The 21312-nt window shown below is 40.3% G+C and overlaps 1 protein-coding gene across 4 annotated transcripts in view; it reads right to left on the bottom strand.

Annotated features, from left to right (window-relative positions):
• The window catches only part of TRIP12 (thyroid hormone receptor interactor 12), a 155245-nt gene that overhangs the window by 73367 nt on the left and 60566 nt on the right, over nucleotides 1–21312 (bottom strand). For all 4 annotated transcript variants that reach the window (XM_067558547.1, XM_067558615.1, XM_067558676.1 and 1 more), the window contains 2 exons: nucleotides 10201–10306; nucleotides 719–855 (listed from right to left, as the gene is read on the bottom strand). In XM_067558547.1, the coding sequence (XP_067414648.1) occupies nucleotides 719–855; nucleotides 10201–10306 (243 nt within the window). The remainder of the gene's footprint in view (nucleotides 1–718; nucleotides 856–10200; nucleotides 10307–21312) is intronic.

Below are 21312 nucleotides of genomic sequence, written 5' to 3'. Positions count from 1 at the left end.
AGCCAATGTAATTGTTGGAGAATTGAAATAAACTGATGTGCTGAATTAGGGCCAGATTGCTCATACTGACAAGCACATTACTCTGCAATTATTTCAGTAAGACTGCTTGGGAAATAAGGTACTCTTCAGTGTGAGATCACTAACTTAGTGAACAATTTTTCTATTGCAGCATAGTCAGAAAGGCCAATAATTTAGATACTGGCCAAGACAATTAAGGGAAAAAAATTCTAAGTACTGTAAAGTTTAGAATATGTAGATTAATATAAAAAGGTATAAAAATGCTTTCACAATTGAGAATATAGTAAAGATGCTTTGGTTAATTTAAAGGACAAAAAGACACAAGTAGTATTGGCTGGTCAGATAGAGGTTCTGACAATAGCTTGTCAAATAGCACATTACCCTCTGTTTCTATACAGTGGGTAACAAATAGTAATATTACTACTGCAGTAGTTTGGAGAAGAGTTCAAAATTATGTCACAGAAGGCCTCTCAACACAACTGTAACTAAACACCAGAGTTTCAAAAGAGTAGTAGTAGTAGTCCCTTGACCAACAGTCAAACAACTTCCAGAAGTGACATTAAGAATTCATTTATATATTTTTCCCTCATTTATCTGAAAAAGAAAAAAAAAAAAATGAAGCCTGATACTCTAAGGATTACACATCACTGTTTTACAGAGCACCAGACAACGTGTTGCAAAGTTTTGTGTTTCTGCTTACCTGCTGCTCCTTGTGGAGCCTCATCTGTACGTGCAGTTGAAGAATTAACTCCATCCTGGTTGTTATCAGGATCAGCCATTTTTTCCTGTCGGCGAGCTTCAGCTGCTCCTCTTTTGCCCAGGCCAGAGCCTCGCCGACTAGAAAGGCAAGTGTAATGTGTAAAGTTCCAGGCATTACCATTTAAAATTGAAAAGTTTCTTACTTGCCACAAGACCACTCAAAAACAAGAACCCATATGGAGCATTATAAAGATACACGACATTCCTATCTATCCCTCTGAACATTCTTTAAAGTAGACCTGAATGTAATTTCATCCATTTTACATTCTTCGTATCCACATTTATACCTATACAATGAAGAATGCTATAGATAGAACAAGTAAATACTTGAATACTGATCATATTTTGAAACTTATGCAAAATAACTGACCACCACTTGCATTTAAATTCACACAACTCAATGGACATCTGAGACAAAGTGGGAATTTAAAAAATATTTTGTATGAGTACCATGTGTGCTTCAGTTTCAAGAAATTTCAAGAAATTCAGACAAACATTGAATAACATGTCACCAAAATCATAACTTTCCAGAGTTGGATCACACTTTAGAATTTTTCCTGAAGTGTTAGAAAAATAGCTTCCCATCAATAAAGTTATCAAATCCAGTTTAACAAGCTTTGTTCTTTTCTTTCCACCTAGAGTACTTTAAAGTATAGATAAGACACTGGGTATTCAACTAACAGTTGAAATTTCACCACAGATATGAAAAGCTTTTGCCATTTCCCTAGTTACTTGCTTGAAGGCTTAAATTCCAGATGTAGAACTTCAGTTACAGACATAACCTTGAAGATGCAGGCCTGCTAAGGAATAACAACGAGAAATTAAGTAATTTAGATGTTTTCTCATCCAGCATGATTTGACCAAGGAAATTAATGTAGAAGGAAGATGGACGGAAACAGGATAGCTCACCCTACCCTAGATACAAGCAGAATGATCCCATCAAGCTTGTAGAGAAGGACTTTGCCAAAAAAGGCACAAGAAAACAGAATAATCAGTTGGGGTATATCCTTTAACAGTATGCATAGGAATGTTACTAGTCCTAGACTTTGGTAGAGGATAGCCTGAAAAAGCTAAACAGGATCTATATTTGGATCACTCACTTGTTATCTGTATGAAATCAGGGGTGGATTTTGCAACATGTTATAGGGCTTGGTTTGATCGAATTCACTGAGCCCCCATTCTTCTGCAGCATTCTAGGAGAATGAGAATAAGTCTCTGACTAAAAGCAATTCACCATAAAGCAAGCAGCCTGGTGGCTAAAAGCTTTGTTAAAACACGTATGTGCAGTCATTTGTTGCAGATTTGATGGTTTTAAGTATAATTTTAGCTGCATTCTTTGACAAAGGGCACTTTGTCCTCCTCAATACTAGGGTGAAATTGACTAACAGATGGACTATGAGTATCCTGTCACAGTGGGCCACTGTGTGAAGTCAAAGTATTGACATCATGAGAACATTGGCTGCTGTAGCTTGGCCAATCCGGCATTTGTACATACAATGGCAGCTTCAAGTATATAGATCCGATGAGTCTGTAGGCAAAGCTGCAGAATAAAACGTCTCCCCCTTCACATTTTCCAACCCCAAACATAAATTTGACATGAGGACCAGGACTTACTCATTTCTGCATGTTCCAGGGTAACTTTCTGATTTTTTGCAAAGCCTCAAACTGAGATCCTTACTTTAAAAAAAAAAAAAAAAGGGAACTTCCACCTCAATGGCTATGAAGTTCAGCATGAAATAAAACCATGCCCATAAATTGACCTGCACTGAACTCCTTATAAATGGCCCTAACTAGTGCAACATCAGCCCTCATCTCAGTTTCTGCGATGTGTTCTAAAACGGGTAACAGCTAAATGAAAGGTATGTACTTCAAATGTGCTGGCTGCATGACAGACACCTTCAAAATAACTAACTTGCCTTAAAGCAACCACCAGCTCATAGCTGCCACCATCTAAATAGGACTTTTAAAGTTTGAATCTCTTAAAAAGAGAAAATTTTACTTTGGGCATAATCTGAGATCAAGAATAGCTAGCTCAAAGTTGCAGTTGATGCAGTCCATAATGTCTTGTCTAAACTTGGCTTGGTGTATACAAACAAAGTTACGTATATTTAAGTCACCTTGCACCGACCTAGTTGTGCATGTGTTTACACTCATTCCTCTCCTGCCGACATAAGCACTCCCTGATGGCAATGCAGTAACACCACCTCTCCGAACAGCGTTGAGCCATGGCCGACTTACTGTGGTCAATGCAGAGCTAGCAGAGACACCACATGACCTATGTAGACCCTAACTGTCCTCCAGCAGCTGTCCCCCAATGCTGGACACTGATGCTCTAGGCCAGCGGTTCTCAACCTTTTTTTCCCACGAGTACCACTCGGATCAGGTACAGTCAGGTCAAGTACCACTTGACCTGACTGTACCTGACCTGAGTATCACGCAGGAAAAAAAAAAAGGAGGGGGGGAGGGGACTTTTGACGGCGGCAGCGTTTCGCGGCGGCGGGTTACAGGGGGGGAACAATGCCCTCCGCCGAAACCCTTCCGCCGTTTGCCCCTTTTCGGCAGCAGGGTTTCCCGAGGGTGGGTAGGAGGGCACTTCCGGCAGCGGATTCACGTACCACCCAGCCTTCTACGAAGTACCACCGGTCGAACGCGTACCACCGGTTGAGAACCGCTGCTCTAGGCAGTAGAGTTCGCAATTGTGACAAGAGGTCACTGAGACTGGAAGCCACCCCGCACCTTCAAAAAGCTCCCACATTTTTTAAATGCTTTTTCCTAATTGCCCAGCTTGGTGAGCACACCTTGCAGCTCTCTCTTATATGCAACTGCCCAAACCAACTATGCCACCTATATATGCCAGACGCACTCCTGCTTAGACAGAAGATATTGGATCTCTTGGCCTGGTGGAAAGAACAAGCTATGCAAGAATAGCTACGGACCATCTGTACAAATATGGACATCTATGAGAAGATTGCACAGAGGAAGCAGGGGATGGGTGTGACATACCCCTGGTGCAATCTGTACTGGTGAATTGCTGTGTCACCCCAATCCCCCACTCCTGGAGCCCATTTTACTCTGCTCTGCTGTGAGATCCTCCACTCCTGGGCTGTTCACACACAACCTCCAACACGTAAGTAGAGCACAACTGAGTGAGTGAATGCTTCTAGACAGCCACTCCTTGGATTATACAACAGAACAACACTAGCCGTACCCTCAGTACCAGACACAACCCTAGGAACTTCCATCTTGCAGTGTACAGTTATGGCCACTGAACAATGTAAGCTCATATAAGTTCATCAATTTAACAAAGAAATTGATATGCACCAGCTTTGTTATTCTAAATGGAGTCTCCACCGCACTTCAAACCAAACGTGCTGCTTTAGGTAGAGCAAACAAATTTATGAACTATGGAATGATTTTAAGTGATTAAGTCAAAACACAACAAACTAGATTTGGTCAAAAGAAATAAAAGCAAAAAACTCATTCTAAGCTAAACTTACAACTTTCAGCAACTTTACAAACTCAGGCAATTCTCACCAGAGGCCGGCTGATTTCCCTTCAGCCAGGCTCCCCCCTTCAGTTATTTGCTGGTGTTAGTAGATAGAGGTGGAAGAGAAAGCATGGCAAATGTCTCCCCTTTTATAATACTCCACCCCTCTCCCAGATCAGGTGACAATGTCTTTATATGGACTCATCCATGTCCAGAGTTGGTGAGCATTACCTCCTCATGGTTCCAAATTGACCAAGGGAAGGGAGGTGACTCACTCAAAAGTCCATTTGATCCTCCATTGATGCCCAGGCCAGACCTTTGTTCCCGGAAGGCTGAACTGGGTTTGTCTTATACACGCCTTGAGGTGTGAACTGCCCCATGGCTCCTGGAGAGCTTTGCCTGAACATACTTAAAGCCTTGAGGACACATCTTTGGGAATATTACATAGTACAGCCTCATAACTATACACATGAAATCTCAACATACTACTGTAACAATGACCAGTAAACCATGAGCTTTCCAAAGACCTCTAACGTGACAACTATCCATGGCCAGCCAGCTAACTCTACAGGGGAATGAAAAGCAGATAACTATTTCTGGTTGTGATACCACCCCCATGTTCACGCTTATACTGTAAGTGTATATTATCTAATGCAAAGTATGTCATGTTAGATAATATACACTTGTACTATAAGCGTGAACATGGGGGTGCAGAGCATCATCATGGGGAAGACAGGAATCAGCAGCAGAGCTGTGTGAATGTGAAGGGACTGCAGCAGGCATCCATTCATACTAGAAGAGTTAGTGGTATCACAACCAGAAATAGTTATCTGCTTTTCATTCCCCTGTAGAGTGGATAGTTTACATAAAGAAGGAAGTCCCTCGAATCCTTCTGAGAGATCTCAATGCAACTTCCATGGAAGTATCCTGCAACTTTCTCCCAAAGATTCCTAAGGATAGCAGCCTTATTTCTTCCTCCGTGGTAAGACACTTTCCCACACCAGTCGATGACGACTTTCGCAGACTCCACTGCAGTAGTCAGACTAGCAACATATGAGCCCAGCCAGCTTTAGCATGCCAGCAGCAGCTGCACTCTCTGTGCCGGTTTTATCCACAGGAATGAGGTTATCAGACAAAAATCACCAATATCTGTGGAAAATAGTGCCAGTGCTCATTGCTGATTCCCTGCACTCATATCCATGGAAACTGGGGCCAATATTTTAATTTTTCATGAAACCAAACAATTCTCTCCTCATTCTCCCCAGACACCAATACCTTTGCTGGGCCATACTTTCCATGGCTGGGGCCAGAGTGGTGCTGCGCACAGGCACTTCAAGGGTAAAATTTCAACAAGCGTAACTTGTTTAAAAAAATCTTTAGGGGACCAAGGGAAAGGAGTTCTGAAACTTAACTCTTACATCCTGTTGTGACTATACACACAATACCTCTTTCGGTTTTATCTGTAGCTGCTGCTGTTGTGACCTTGAGGGGCCCCACTCCACAACTGCAGAATGCCTGACTATGTTAAGAAGAAAGAGGAGAACAGGTGAGGCTATATTCAGAGAGATTCTGAAAAGCTGATGCTGCAGTGGACTGCGAATAGAGGAGATAGAGGATGACTACTGCAGACAGTAGGAAGAGGGAAAGAGCGTACGGTTGGAAGGCCCAGAAGTAATGAGAAGGAGATGCGCCAGGACATAATAGGGCTTCCCCAGCAGCAAACACAAATGCGCAGACTCCTGTTGACCCACAAGTTCACGATCATAGGTTCGCTTCCCTTTGCAGTCAATGGAGAACTCCATTTTAGCACCTACATGCCCCCCAAAGAATCCCCATGGCATCAGAGACTGTATCCTTACTCCTATCACTCCATGTCACGCAATAGTAAGGAGAAACACAGCTTGACATCTACAGCAACCTCTGCACTCAGTACGTGTAGCCAAAATGAACTGAAATGGACATGCATGTTCCTTCCTTTTAATTTCTGTTCCATTAATTGTTTCCAAAGTTTATTGTATGTGTTTAACTGCACATTTTTGCTCTGGTTTTGGTATGCAATAAGCAGCTTATTTTTTGGTAAATAATTCATCTTTATTATTTCACAACATATGCAGTAACATGCCTACTGCTACTGAAAGTACCCACTACTTATTATTGTTCAGGGTGATAGAACTCATAGGATCAGTGACAAACAGTAATAAAAGTGTATAGAAAGCATTACAAAATCAATACGTGCATGAATTTTGCTCCTATTAATTTTATCCATAAGTGTACATCAAGCATCGCACAATCCCTAAGAGCCCCCAAAACATCAGGGCCAGCACAATCCACCACATCATATTACTGTAGCTGACTATTAAAGTGCTCTTTCAAGGCCTCCCTCAGACACATAGCTCCACCTGGAGTTCTAATGGTCCTTGCATCTTGCTGTTCTAACTCAGCAGACAACCACTCCTCCTCCGCCCTCCACCCTGGCAGCAGCTTCCCTCCTTTGCCTCACAGACATTATGAAGCACACAACAGGCAACTATAATCATTATGAAATGTTGCTCCTTGAAATCCAATCTTGTGAGTAAACATTACCAGCATCCCTTCAATCTACCAAAAGCATCTTCAACTCTTTCTTCACCTACTGAGATGGTAGCTGAATCTGTCCTTGGTGCTGTCAAAGTGGCCAGAATATGGCTTCATCAGACAAGGTAGCAAGGGGAAGGCTAGATCCTTCAGATAACTATTGGCATTTCAGCGTTGTCAACCGTAATACACTGGTGGGAAACGAAAGTCCTTGCTTTATAAACAGTCATAGAATCATAGAAATGTAGGACTGGAAGGGTTGTTTAAGAAGTCATCAAGTCCTGCCCCTTGCACTGTGACAGGACCAAGTAGACCTAGACCATCCCTTTTCCAACTTGGTTTTAAAGACCTCCAATGATGGGGATTTCACAACCTCCCGTCCCTTGAAAGCCTATTTCAGAGTTTTGCTACCCTTATAGTTGGAAAGTTTTTCCTAATATCTAATCTAAATCTCCCTTACTGCAGATTAAGCTCATGTTCTTAAAGATGCGAAGATCATGCACCTTCCTGATCAGCCAGCACTAATCTCAGCGAAGCATCCTTGGTGATCCACCAATGCATGCATAAACCTCAACGGAAACAGCTACTTGTGTGAGATACTCTATGGAAGGATGGGCTGGTGCCAAAAAAGGGATATGGGTCCTTTCTATTGCCCCACTACAGTTCAGGAACCCCATCGCTGCAGAACCACCCATTCTGTCCTGCACATTACCAAGAGTCAGTTCTGTGCAGCAAGAGACTATTAAATGGCCCTGCACAATTACATTACAACAGCACTACTGTGGCTTTTCCAACTATGTTTCCCATGCTCATGACATGAGCACAGAGCTGTGTGGACTCCATGTTTCTCCCAGAGATGGTGGCCAGTGAGAAGTGCTGGGTGGTTTTGTGGGAATTTTTTTTTTTCCCCCAAGGCACAAAAATTATGGGATTATAGATGGCATTATGGGGTGGAAAACACTGCATGATGGGAACTTAACCCCTTGCTTCCTGTCACCCTTGTACAATTCATTTCTGCCCACACCATGCTGTGACAGAGGCTTACTTGCAGTTCACTACTCTGTCAGCAACCCATAAGGCCTAACACTCACTACACCTAGCAAGTGAGAAGAGAGTCTCTTGTAGGGGTTGAACAGGAATATGCAGTTGAAGCAACATTACTGCATAATAAACTGTTTAAAGTAAGGTCTTTTATGAAAGTTGACACTGATCATTAAAATAATTCTAAAAATGTTTTAACACAGTAATTATGAACATCTGATATGCTTTAAAGTCAGTGACCAAACAAAGGGAGAAACAGGTTCTCTCACAGGGAGGCAGTGGAATTGAGCAAGGTGTGAATACAAACAATGGACATTAACATATGAATCAGTAGGGGGAGTAGGCGAGTCCATAGAAATGGAAAACCAGAGTGAGATCATCCTGAGGACAAACAGTGAGTTTGAGAAGACATAAAAAGAAAGAAGTAATCTTGGCATCCATCACTGGACAGATACAAGAGGCAGAGTTTCTGCAAGTTGAGAAAGATGGATCCCTCAAACAAGGAGGCTGAAGTTTCTGGGAAACTAACATAGATGAGAAACCTTGCTTAGGCAAAAATCTTTCACTTAGGAAGAAAAAAAGGGATAAGCACATCTGTGGAAGCTCCTGACTGAAATAAAGTCAGCCAATACTAAAAAGCAGAATGGTAAGAAGTCTGCCTTGACCCAAATCTGTAGCTTGTCATTTTAGCCACTAGAAAGTGTGTTTTACTTTTATTTGCTTGTAGCTACTTTTGTCTTTATCCCTTATACTTGAACTCACTTAAAACCTTTTTGTTAATAAAGGTATTTTACTTTTAATCTAAACCAACCCAGTACTGTGTTTGACTTAAAATGATCATTAAGGCCAATAAAAGTAGAAAGCTGTGCTTTTGTCTCTTTAAAGGAACAATGAACTTTATTACTCCTCTGAATGTACACAGACAGAGCTAGACATTTCAGGACAGACAGTCTGGAGAAAATTCAGAACTAGGAGATGTGTTGGGGCGGGGGTGTCACTTGGCTAGTAGCAATCAAGGTTGAAAGAAATCAGGGTATAGCTGTGGCATAACAAGCAGGCTGCTGGCGATGAAGTTGCTAAAGCAGGGCTGCTCAACACACAGACACTCAGAGCATGCTTTTGTGGTAGCTAGAAGCAGCCAGGCAGGGAGCTAGAGCAGCAGAGCATTTAAGGCACTCACGGTTCAAGGGAGGGTGTGGCAACCCACTGGTGGAATTGTACCCCAAAATGTGACACATTCCCAAAATTTCCCAAGAGACAGTGTGCTGGACGGTGGCAAGTTACATGCTGGGATACATACTCATGGTGCACTGCACTGTGCATGGACAAGCACTCCTGGTGAGTACACACTGTACCACTGCAAGAAGCCAACCGATGTACGGTCAGTAGTTTTATGCAAATGTAACTTGCATCATCTGACGTTTGGGGTGTAGATATGGCATCACCTACAGGCCTGTGAATGGATTCATCAGCTAGAACAGTAATAAAACCTAGCTTTCTGTATGTATTTGAGAACTTCCCTGAGAGAGATTCCAATACTCTATAGAGTCAAGTTTAGTGTGTGGCTGTTAGTACTCTGATCCAAGATTCAGGCTTTTTTTGGCTTGCAGTTGTGCTGTATATTTAAATATCTAAATATTAGCTCCGTTTCATAGTGACTGAACAGCATTAAACATGGCGACAGTTCTTCAACTCATGTTGCATTTTGCGTAAGGAAAAAGAGATTCTTTTGGACAAACAGAGGATCCTTTCCTCCTAAAAGGAAGTGAAATTATGATTTGCAGCTGCAAAAAAATAATTAAGCTGTCCTTTACTATTACCTGAGCTTGGCTAGCAAGTTTTTATGATCACCAGTCTTTCTGACAAAAACAATCATCTTTTAAAAAACAGTAATGTATAGCTTGCAAGCTTTATTCTTCTTCAAAGCAAAGAAACAATAAAACAAGAAATAAAAATAATTTATTTAAATGTATTGAAGAGACCTTGAAGTGTGTCCCACTTAAACAGCCTTCCCCCATCTCTGATTCAGGGGGTCATAATTGTATGTATGTGTCACCAATTTGCTGAGCTAGCCTACTATTCTGTAGTCCTTCCCCACCTGGTAACTGGAGCTCAGTAGCATCATGTGAGAGGATGTTGAACTCCACACATACTTTTACTATGTTGATATAAATCACAGTGACCCAGTGGGCATTTCAAATCAGTCACTTTTTTACAACAGCAATTTGAAGTATATTTCCATCTAATAGCAGAGGCAAGGTTTATTGGATCAGTTGCAATAATGGTCATTCACAGCTCACAATGCTGAATGCAAGATTTACCTGGTGCTAGCACAGGAGCCCGTGGTCTTTTGCCGTGTGCTCCGCCGCAAACTGGGGAGCTCTGCAGGTGGTGATTCACTGCGCTTCTTTGTAGATTTTCTTAAGCCTACACACATAGTACATAAAGTTAGAGCAACACTTCAGTCCACTGCAGTCCGTGTGTTCAAGTACATAGCAAATATAGAAGCACAGCAAAGGTGAAAGTGTTTCACAGGCAAGATACCAATAAATTCCCCCTCTTCTTTCAACCTCCAACTACTTTTAACTGCCACCACAAGGCCTTGTGTGTTTAACAATGAAGGAAAGCTTCAATGGTCTAGCAGCACAACTCAGTATAGTTAATAAAAGGAATCATTAAAACATGTTAGTTGGGCACCTGGCAAAAGTTAACACCTACCTTCTGTATGATTTTATAGCAACGATGGGAGGCCTTGCCTACAACAAATGGGTACTATGTTATAGGATGTTGCATCATGTACTATATGATCTGTTCATTAAGTTTTCCCTTTCAATTGTAAGCGTGTGTAATGTAGCTTGAAAAAGTGAAGAATTTTTCTGAAACTGGAGATTGAGTGCTTTTTGTTCCAAACCCCACAGATCTAGTCCTAGAGTAAACTTTTGCAGCATGTTTTTAAAAAAAAGCCAAAGCTGGATTTTGCAACTACATTTCGAGCCTCTAAATAGTTGTGCAGAGAAAACTAAAATATATAACCACTGTATGTGATGATTTGCAGTATTTCATTTCTCTGGTAGTACAGAAGTGCAACAAGACACTATAAACATTAAGAATGGCAGCCCAAGGTGTATTTTTTTTCCAAATGCTAAACAACTGAAAATAGGGATTTGGATCTTAATGCCCATCTCAGCCATAATTGTATGCCAATCTCAACTTTAAAGGGACAAAACAATTCATTCGGTGTTACCATACTGCCCAAGTGTACTAGTAAAACATGATTCTTAAAGGAAAACTGCAAATCAGTGTTTCTAAAGTCTTAAGATGCAAAGATGGTTCCTACCCTAAAAAGCCAACAGTCTAGGACAGAATTTTTTATTTTAAATACCATGCCTTGTTCTGGGGGGTGGTCCTGACTGAGACCCCTAGATCCCACCCCAGTATAATAGGCTGCTAAGTTTTTAGGAGAGATGGATCACCAAAAGAATGAATTCTATACTGGTGCTCATTGTAGCATGACTACTTGATAGTTACCGTTTATTCCTCTTACTCTTGCCATTTGCAAAATTTGTTATTTTAAATATCAGAGGCCTTAAAAACTGATGTTGTAATATGCAGTTACATAGAGTCCACAGCTGGAGTAGTAAGTTTCCTGTTATTTTCTTAAGCTACTGGGAAAATTCACAAAGGTCACGTTATTTAGTTTAGGTCAACTGAAAAGGTAAATGAAAAATGAATTAAGTACAGACTGGCTCTGAAAGATCCTTCTAATCAGGTCTTGGAAGCAGGAATCAGCACAAAAGTTTTAATTTCTTGAAAAGCATTTTCAAAGTACCAGATTTTAGAGCAGGGGTGGCCAACCAGTCAGAGACGAAGAGCCGCAAAGAGCCACATTTACCTTTTCAGTTTCCCCCCCATCTCTTACCCTCCCCCAAAATATCCCCCTGATCCCTCCATTTCCGCGGCTTGTCAATTTCACTTTTCAGTTTCAGTTTCCAGTTGGGGCTCTTTGCAGCTCTTTGGTCTTTGAAATTGACAAGCTGCCCCCAAAATTGAGGGGGCAGGGGGATTTCTCCAGGGCAGCTTGTCAATTTCAAAGAGCAAAGAGCCGCATTCAAAGAGCCGCGAGCCACATATCTATGAGCAAAGAGCTGCGGGTTGGCCACCCCTGTTTTAGAGTAAAAAACTTTTTTTTTTTTTTAAATTAAGTGCACGGGAAAGAGAGCTGACTAATTGTAGGTATGTAATTTCTTTTAATAATTTGATGCTATTCATAGAATCACAAAAGAGATGGGGCTGGAAGAGACCTTGAAAGGTTATTTAGTTCAGGCCTCTGAGCTGAAGCAGGACCAAGTAAACCTACACCGCTCCTGTGTGGTGTTTGTCCGACTGGTTCTTAAAAATCTCCCATGACTCCGACTTCACAACCTCTCTTAGAAATCTATTCCAGTTCTTAACTGTCCTTGTAATTTAGAAAGTTTTCCCTAATATCTAACCTAAATCTCCCTTGCTGCAGATTAAGCCCATTACCTCTTGTACTACCTTCAGTGGACATGGAGAACAATTGATCACCATCCTCTTTATAATAGCCCTTAACATATTTGAAGATTATCATCAGGTCCCCTTCCCGGCCTCCGTCTTTTCTCAAGACCAAACATGCTCAGCTTTTAACCTTTGTTCACAGATCAGATTTTCTAAGCCTTTTATTAAAATTTATTGGTCTCTTCAGACTCTCTCCAATTTGTTCACATCTCTCTGAAAGTGTTGTGCCCAGAAATGGATATGGTACTCCAGCTGAGGCCTCACCAGTGCCAAACAGAGCAGGACCATTACCTCCCAATTCTTACATACAAATGCTGTTATTACACCCCCAGTGTCAGCCCTTTTTTTTTTTTTTTTTTTTTTTTTTGGGGGGGGGGGGGGGAGGAGGAGGAAAGAAACCAACTACATCACATTGTTGGTTCACCATTTATTATCCACTATGAACTCTGGATCCTTTTCAGCAGCACTACCGCCTAGCCAGTTATTCCCCATTTTTCAGTTGTGCATTTGACTTTGACTTTCTATGTATAGTATTTTGCACTCGTCTTTAGTGAATTTCATCTTGTTGACTTCAGTCCATTTCTCTAATTTGTCTCAGAGGCAGGACTGACCCCTGTCGGACTCCACTAGACACTTCTTCATAGTTTGACAGTGTGCCATAGATAATTACTCTGAGCATGGTTTTTCAAGAGTTTTGTACACACCTAATAATTTCATCAAGACTACATTTCCCTAGTTTGCTTATCAGAATATCATATGGGACTGTGTGAAAAGCCTTCCTATTCTCTAGACTAGTAAACCCTGTCAAAGAAGGAAATTAGGTTGGGTTGGCAGGGCATGGCATTTGTTCTTGACAAAAATCTATGCAGGCTATTCCTTATAGCCCTACTATCTTCTAGGTGCTTATAAATTGTTCAATAATTCCATTATCCTTGCAGATATTGAAGTGAAGATGACAAGTCTTTAATTCCCCAGGTCCTCTCTTTGTTCACCTATATTAACCCTTCTCCAGTCTTCTGGGACCTCAGTCATCCTCCAGGAGTTACCGAAGATAATTGCTAACAGTTTTGAGAATGTTTCAACTAGTTCCTTAAGTACTCTATGATGAATTTCATCAGGGCCTGCCATCCTTAATACATCTGAACATTCTTTAACCTGTTCTTTTCCTACTTTGGCTTGGGTTCCTTCCTCCTTGTTAATATTATGTTAAGCATCTGGTCACCATTAGCCTTTAAATGGCCATTAAATAATTCAGCTTACTTGATGTCATCAATTATCAGCTCTCTCTCCTTTCTAAGCATGAAGGAAGTGTGGTTCCTCTCTATCTTGCTCCAAATATATTTAAAAGAACTTCTTCTTACTGCTTTTTATGTTCCTTGCTAGGAGCAACTCAGTTTGCGCCTTAACCTTTCTGATTTTGTCCCTATAAGCTTGTGCTAATCTTTTGTACTCAATTTGTCCACGTTTCCACTTTTTGTAGATTTTCTTTTTGATTTTCAGGTCATTGAAGAACGCCTGATGCAGCTATGCTGGCCCCTGTCTAATCTTCTTATCTTTCCTTTGCATCAGGACAGTTGGCAGTTGTGTCTTTGATACTGTCTCCTTGAGGAACTGCCAGCTCTCCTGAACTCCTTTAACTCTTAGGTCTGGTCTATAACTAACTCAGATCAACCTAGCTACATCACTCAGGGCTGTGAAAACAATTTGTGCCCTGTGTAATCTAGTTAGATTGACCTAATCCCCACAGATGACAGTTTAGTAAATGAAGAATTCTTCTGTTGACCTAAATTATCACCTCTCTAAGAGGTGAATTTACTACAAAGATGGAATAAACCCTTCTGTCACTGTATTAAGTGTCTACACTACAGCAGCATAACTGCAGCTGTATTGCTAGTCCTTGTAGTGAAGATACAACCTTAGATTTTATTCCCATGGGACCTAACCTACCACTTCGAGTTTGTTAAAGTCTGCTTTTTTGAAGTCTATTCTCACTTGCAAAACATCTAGAAAAATGTGGCATTTTAGACTCTACTGTGAAACAAAAAGGTACAAACCACTTTGCATGTGGCAGACTTAATAGGATGCAAAAAGTTTAAAACGTGCATTGAATTCCTCTACAGTAGTTGGGACATTCAGCACAAATACACACACAAAAAAACCCTGGTTTTAGCTCAATTTTCATTTTAACTCTGCAGTTTCCTTTAAGTCTTTGCAATATCTACTCCTGGTGAATCCTTGCCACTGCACAAGCACAGAATTAATGTCACTCACAGATCTTTCCCTCCCACACAGAATAATTGTTTCTGATAGGGAGGCGAAGGAAAGCCATGAGAAGGGTCATGAATCCCTCCCAGGCAGTGGTCCCAGGCAGGAGTGTCAGTTCTGGCATCTAGAGCATGTAAATCACAACGAGGGGGCAGGACTGGGCATGTAAGCAAAACTATCCCTCTGCTTGCTACCGCATGTGGGGAGGGGCAGTACCCTGGGGGTGTTTCTGGGGCAGGAGTGGGGAAGGCCCTGTCCTTGTGCTGTGTCAGGGTCAGGTGCAATCTCGCCACTGAGTCTGTATCCCAGAAGGAAACGGGGGGCTGCAGGGTGGTCCCTCACTCCTGTGCAGCCAGTGGCCTGTGCATCCCACTGCCATGCTGGAGCCTCCACTCCCAGTGCCATTCTAAGCTAGGGCACTTGGGACTCAGCTGGTCAATTGCATTTCAAGGTCTGTAAACAGGGGCTTTTTCAATCTCATCTGGATTTCTGGTTTATCGTTGTGCAAACTGCAGAGGAATGTGAATCCCTGCAAATCTCCCTCTGTGAAAATCAGAATCCTATAATCATCAGGCAAAGGAGAATTTGTCAAACTTGGGCAGAGACACATTGTTCGAATTTACAGTTCTTAGTTAGATAGGCACAGTCTGCATCTTCAGAAACATTTATCCATTAGTCTAGAATTGGAATGAGGGGGAACACTCCTCGATTGACACATGGAGAGTAACAGCACCACTGGAGGGGTCTGATATTAATGGAGAATAGATACATGCAGTTGCTAGGTCACAGAGAAAGTGGGGAAGAAATTAGCATCTGGCAATCTCAGGAAGAGAAAGCTGAAGCGCAGGAGATATGGGGTAAGGTGACCTCTTAAAGAAGCTCACTATCAGCTTTCCCTCCCTTCACCCCTCCATGAATTCATTACTGTTGAAGGGAAGGGAGAATATATAGGAAGTTGCCAGACTCATACTCAAAACCACTGCTGCTGGGGGCAAATTCTTCAGAATATCCTGTTTTGCTCCACTGCTAAAAAAAACTTGCCTGCTGAACCCCCTACACAACCTCCTTATCTGCCATCTCCACACTCTGTAATTTAACTTTCATGTGTTTTGGAAATGCTGAATAGTTGGTGACTTGTCTGTATTTTAATTTAAATGAATTACTCAAAATTTTGTATTAATATGCCTAGCAAGGAATCTATTTGTGAAAGAAAAAAAAAAATCCTGAATCTTTTTTTTGTCATCTGTACTGTTTGACATACTTGCTGGAAGGTATTCTTAAATAAATTACCAAAATAATTGAAATTGGTATGATTATATGGTCTTGTTTTGACAAATAAAATGTGCAGAATTTTAAAATATTGTTTGCAGAATTTTTAATATTTTGGCATAGAATTCCTCAGAAGTAAATATCAGCAACTAAGGGAGAGAACAATTCAGGTAATTAATTTACATAAGCAGGTTCAACTCATAAGAGAATAGTGAACTGTATCATATGTATATTTGCATGTGAGGTTATTTAATAGGATAGAGTACTTTAGCCCTTTGTTAATGGCCTCTACTTCACAAGAAATGCTCTACCATGCCCATGTTGAACTGGAATGTTTGTATTTCAGAGGAGATGTAAGAGTACAGGCCCAGGTACCAGGATGCATTAACCAGCACTGAAGACAACACACAAAAATCCATTGCTTGTAGTAAGTTTGAAAAAAGCATCAATTTTGGTCTTTAAAAAAAATATTGTTTCTAAATTAATTTCAAAATAACTGCTTTTTGATCACTTGTGCATATCTTCAATTATATTGACACTGCTATAGGCGAGTGCTGTCATTGCTCCCTCTACTTGCTATAAAGCAGAAGAAAATTGTTCTTAATTTACATAAAGGAAGTAGATAAACATACACAAATGTTATGCAGACTGTTACATTTTTAATTGAATTCAAGCAAAGTTAACTGTCAAAGTTAACTGCAAAAAACAAAGTTAATGATCAGGGTTAAGCTTTTCCTATTCAGTGCCGGATTAATGCAACAGAGTCAAGGGACCAATGAGTTTTTAGAAAGAAAGGAGTGATTTATACAACTGCAAACCTGGGTTAAGAAAGGTGAGATTAGAAAGCAAAAATCTGATCCCCAAAAATATGTATCTAATTCACTTGCTTCATACAAAAGTTATACTTATGCAAACTAAGTTGCTTAATGTTGGAAGAAATTAGGCTATCCTTTAAAAAAAAGGGCAAAGCACCATCATTCATGGATTCATCTGAAAACTAAAGGTGAAGAAAATCACAACTGTTAACTATATTTGCATGTCATTAAAAAAAAAGTTTTGTTCTGGCTCTGCAACTACTTAACACTGTTCCAAGAGCTATACACATGAACATTTCTGGCATGATAAACACAATAAGTGGAAGCGATTACCAACCAACCCAAAATATGTTAACTCCAGATCCTTTCAAAACAGGAAATAGTTAACCCATTTTACTTTATTTTTAATTTTTCATGTTCCTGGGGTGACCTCAAAGTGGCTATAGCAAGGTCAAAACCATTAGGTTTCTCAGCTTTGATTAATGAACTGTATACATTTAACTGTATACATTTTCCCTATCATATTCAGTGTTACTTTTATAAATATGAGATCTACAGTCAGTGAAGCTCATTTAAGGTCTGACTTAGTTTAAAAAAAAAGTTTGATAGAATCAGAACTGGAAGGGACAGCAAGAGGTTATCTAGTCCAGTTCCCTGCACTTATGGCAGAACTAAGTATACTCTAGATCATCCCTGACAGGTTTTTGCCTAATCTGCTCTTAAAAATCTCCAGTGATGGAGATTCCACAATCTCCCTAGGCAATTTATTCCAGTGCTTAATTATCCTGCCAGTTAGGAAGGTTTTTTGTTTTTTTTTCCTAACATCCAACCTAAACCACCCTTGCTATAATTAAAGCCCTATGGCTTACTGGCCTATCCTCACAGGTTAAGGAGAACTATTTTTCCTCCCTCCTCCTTGTAATAATCTTTTATGTACTTGAAAACTATCATGTCCCTCTCAGTCTTCTCTTCACCAGACTAAATAAACTCAATTTTTTCAATATTCCCTCAGAGGTCATGTTTTCTAAATCTTTGATCTTTTTTGTTGCTCTTCTCTGGACTGTCTCCAATTTGTCAGCATCTTTTCTGAAGTGTAGCACCCAAAACTGGACACAATACTCCAGCTGAGGCCTAATAACCACAGAGTAGAGTGGAAGAATTACTTCTCGTATCTTGCTTACCACACTCCTGCTAATACATCCCAGAATTGTGTTTGCTTTTTTGCAACACACTGTTAACTCATATTTAACTTGTGATCCACTATGACCCCCAGATCCCTTTCCGCAGTACTCCTTCCTAGGCAGTCATTTCCCATTTTTTGTGTGTACAACTGATAGTTCCTTCTTCCTAAGAAGAGTACTCTGCATCTGTCCTTATTGAATTTCATCCTGTTTACTTCAGACAACAAACTTCTAGTTTGTCCAGGTCATTTTGAATTTTAATCCTATACTCCAAAACATTTGCAACCCCTCCCAGCTTGGTATCGCCCGCACACTTTAAGTGTGCTTTCTATGCCATTATCTAAATCATTGAGAAAAAGATATGGAACAGAACCAAACCCACAACTGATCCCTGCAGGATCCCGCTCGATAAGCCCTTCCAACTTGACTGTGAACCACTGAGGATTACTCTGGAAATGTTTTTTTTCCCAACCAGTTATGCACCCACCTTATAGTAGCTCCATTTAGATTCTATTTCCCTAGTTTGTTTATGAGAAGGTCATCTAAGACAGTATCAAAAGCCTTACTAAAGTAAAGATTACCATAACTACTGCTTCCCCACCATCTACAAAGCTTGTCATCCTGTCAAAGAAAGCTATCAGGATGGTTTGACATGATTTGTTCTTGACAAATTCATGCTATTATTTATCACATTATCTTCAAATTGATTGCTTAATTATTTGCTCCATTATCTTTCCAGGTACTGAAATTAAGCTGATGGGTCTGTAATTCCCTGGGTTATCCTTATTCCCCTTTTTATCGATGGGCACTATATCTGCCCTTTTACAGTTCTCTGGAATCACTTCCATCTTCCATGGCTTTTTGAAGATAATGGCTAATGGCTCAGATATCTCCTCAGTTAGCTTCTTGAGTATTCTAGGATGTATTTCATCAGACCTTGGTGTCTAGTAATTTTTAACTTGTTCTTTCCCTATTTTAGTCTCATATCCTACCTCATTTTTACTGGCATTTTACTATGTTAGATGTCCAATCACTACTAACTTTTCCAATGAAAATTTAAACAGAAGCCATTTAGCACTTTTACCATTTCAAATTTTCTGTTATTTTTTCCTCTCCAGCCCATTCATTGAGTAACAGGCCTACCCTGCCCTTGGTCTTCCTCTTGCTTCTACTGTATTTGTAAAGTGTTTTCTTTTAACCCTTTATGTCTCTAGCTACTTTAATCTCATTTTGTCCCTACATACTTGTGTTGTTTATACTCATCCTTTATACTTTGACCTAGTTTCCAGTTTTTGTAGGACTCTTGCGTTGCAGATCATTGAAGATCTCTTGGTTAAACCAGCGTGGTCTCTTGCCGTACTTCCTATCTTTCCTATGCAGTGGGATAGTTTGCTTTTGTGCCCTTAATAATGTCTCTGAAAAACTGCCAATTCTCTTCAACTATTTAACTCCCCAAGTCTGCTGAAGTCTGCCTTCTTGAAATCCATCATCTTTATTGTGCTGTTTTCCGTTCAACAATTCCTCACAATCATGAACTCCATATGTAGGTATAGGTATAGTATTGAAGTTCCAACTTCCATATATAGGTATAGTAAAGTGACCTAGGAACCTAATGTTGGGTTCCTATTTTTTTAAAATAGCAGCTTTAAGGAATTTTTAAATAAGTTTCTGGTTTTTATGATTGCAGAGAGTGTTCCTCACGTGAGCCGAAAAATTTAGAGAAGTTATAGTGTCAGTTTCACTGACACTCTTCATAACCCTGGGGACAGTGTTAATTTCATATTGCTGCTGTGGCAAGTTACTAGTAAGACTGCATCTTTGCAGGGGGTGATGGGGATGATGGGACAAAAACACATCCAATGAGGGTTCAGGAACTGCAGCCTGGTAGAAATCTTAATCTTCACACCAACCCAAGTAATAGGTTCTCTTCGTTTATCCAAGGGGGTCACCTGAACTTGGAAAGGTCTCTCCCCATGCTTTTTTTCTTTTTAAAAGTGTATTTCTGGCCTGCAAGTTTACTCCTTCGACTAATTTGGAAAATTTCAGGCTCTGCAATGTTCATATGTTTAACTTTGTTGTTCTGAACTCCAATTTGCTTTTAAGAGTAAAATGAAAAATTTGTTGTATAAAACAGTATGAAAACTAAACATTTTTTGTAATAATCTGATACGCACTTTTCCCCTAATGCCTCATGACAACTCCAGAACAGAGGTTAACATTTCCTTATCTCAGTGATTTTCAAGCTGATATTTTGCTACATATCTAGAATATTCTCAGGTAAACATGCATTTTGGAAATTCCACAGCTGTGAATTAAATAAGTTTTTGTTTAGTTACACACTTGATCGATCTCTTCCCTTTTCTTCTTTTAAATCCTGAAGTAGAAAAATAGACTAAACAAAGCTGTATATGCCATATTATGGGTTCCCTTTTCCATGGGAGGAAAATCCAATACTCAACTTGTACTTTGGAAAGTTTTAACAAATTGGTGAGAATATTTACTTTGCTCATTTGAAACTGATCTGAAAGTTTAGGATGAGATTTTTAAGAACACACAGTGATGGATTAATCCTGCTCCAACTCAAATGATTTAGGTTAATGAACAATGCTTAAGTTACCCTCCATTTATGTCAGGTCTAAAAAATGAAATCCCAAACCAGTTTACACAAGTCTCCAGTAGATGAGCACATGGCCATTTGGCTAGCAAGTTTAGGGAAATGTCTACAATACAGATCGGAGCAAGCTTACCAGCATTGGTAAACAGATGTACGCTAAAAGTAGCCATGTAGCCAGAGTACTATGGGCAGTGGAATTGGACTAACCACCAAATTACATGGTCAAAGCAGGCTTGTATTCAGGTGGCTAGTTTGAGCTGCTACTCATGCTACACCAGCTACACTGCTATTTTTAGTGTACTAGCTTTGTTTGAGCTAGTGCATGTCTACCCACAGTGGGAAGCATGCTCCCAACTGCACAGTAGACATACCCTGAGAAATGCTACGCTAGTCTTCCTCCCCCATTGGGCCAACCATGCCATTCTACTTCTCAAATCTCTTCACAAGCTTTCTTTTTCCCAGTACCATGTTCCTATACTCTTCACAACTCTGCCCTCATCTCCTATTCATTTTCTTCTCTATCCTTTAAATGCTCCCATCTACTGTTGTATGCAGTGCAGTTGTAGCCATGTACCAGGCCCTGGAAATTAGAGCAACAAGGTGGGTGAGGTAACAACTTTTATTGGACGTTGGTCCAATATAAGAGATATTACCTTACCTACATTGTCTCCCTTCTATCTACCAGCTTATTATGCTCTGAGTTGCCTCAAAGTCCACTCTTCTCATTTAAGGCCCACTGTTTATCAAGTCCTC

This window comes from Emydura macquarii, unplaced genomic scaffold, assembly GCF_026122565.2.
Source record: "Emydura macquarii macquarii isolate MOO-44397 ecotype Brisbane River unplaced genomic scaffold, CSIRO-AGI_Emac_v2 contig_18, whole genome shotgun sequence".
Lineage (NCBI taxonomy): Eukaryota > Metazoa > Chordata > Testudines > Chelidae > Emydura > Emydura macquarii.
Note: the sequence above shows the minus strand (reverse complement) of the source record. Positions and strands in the feature narration are given on the sequence as shown.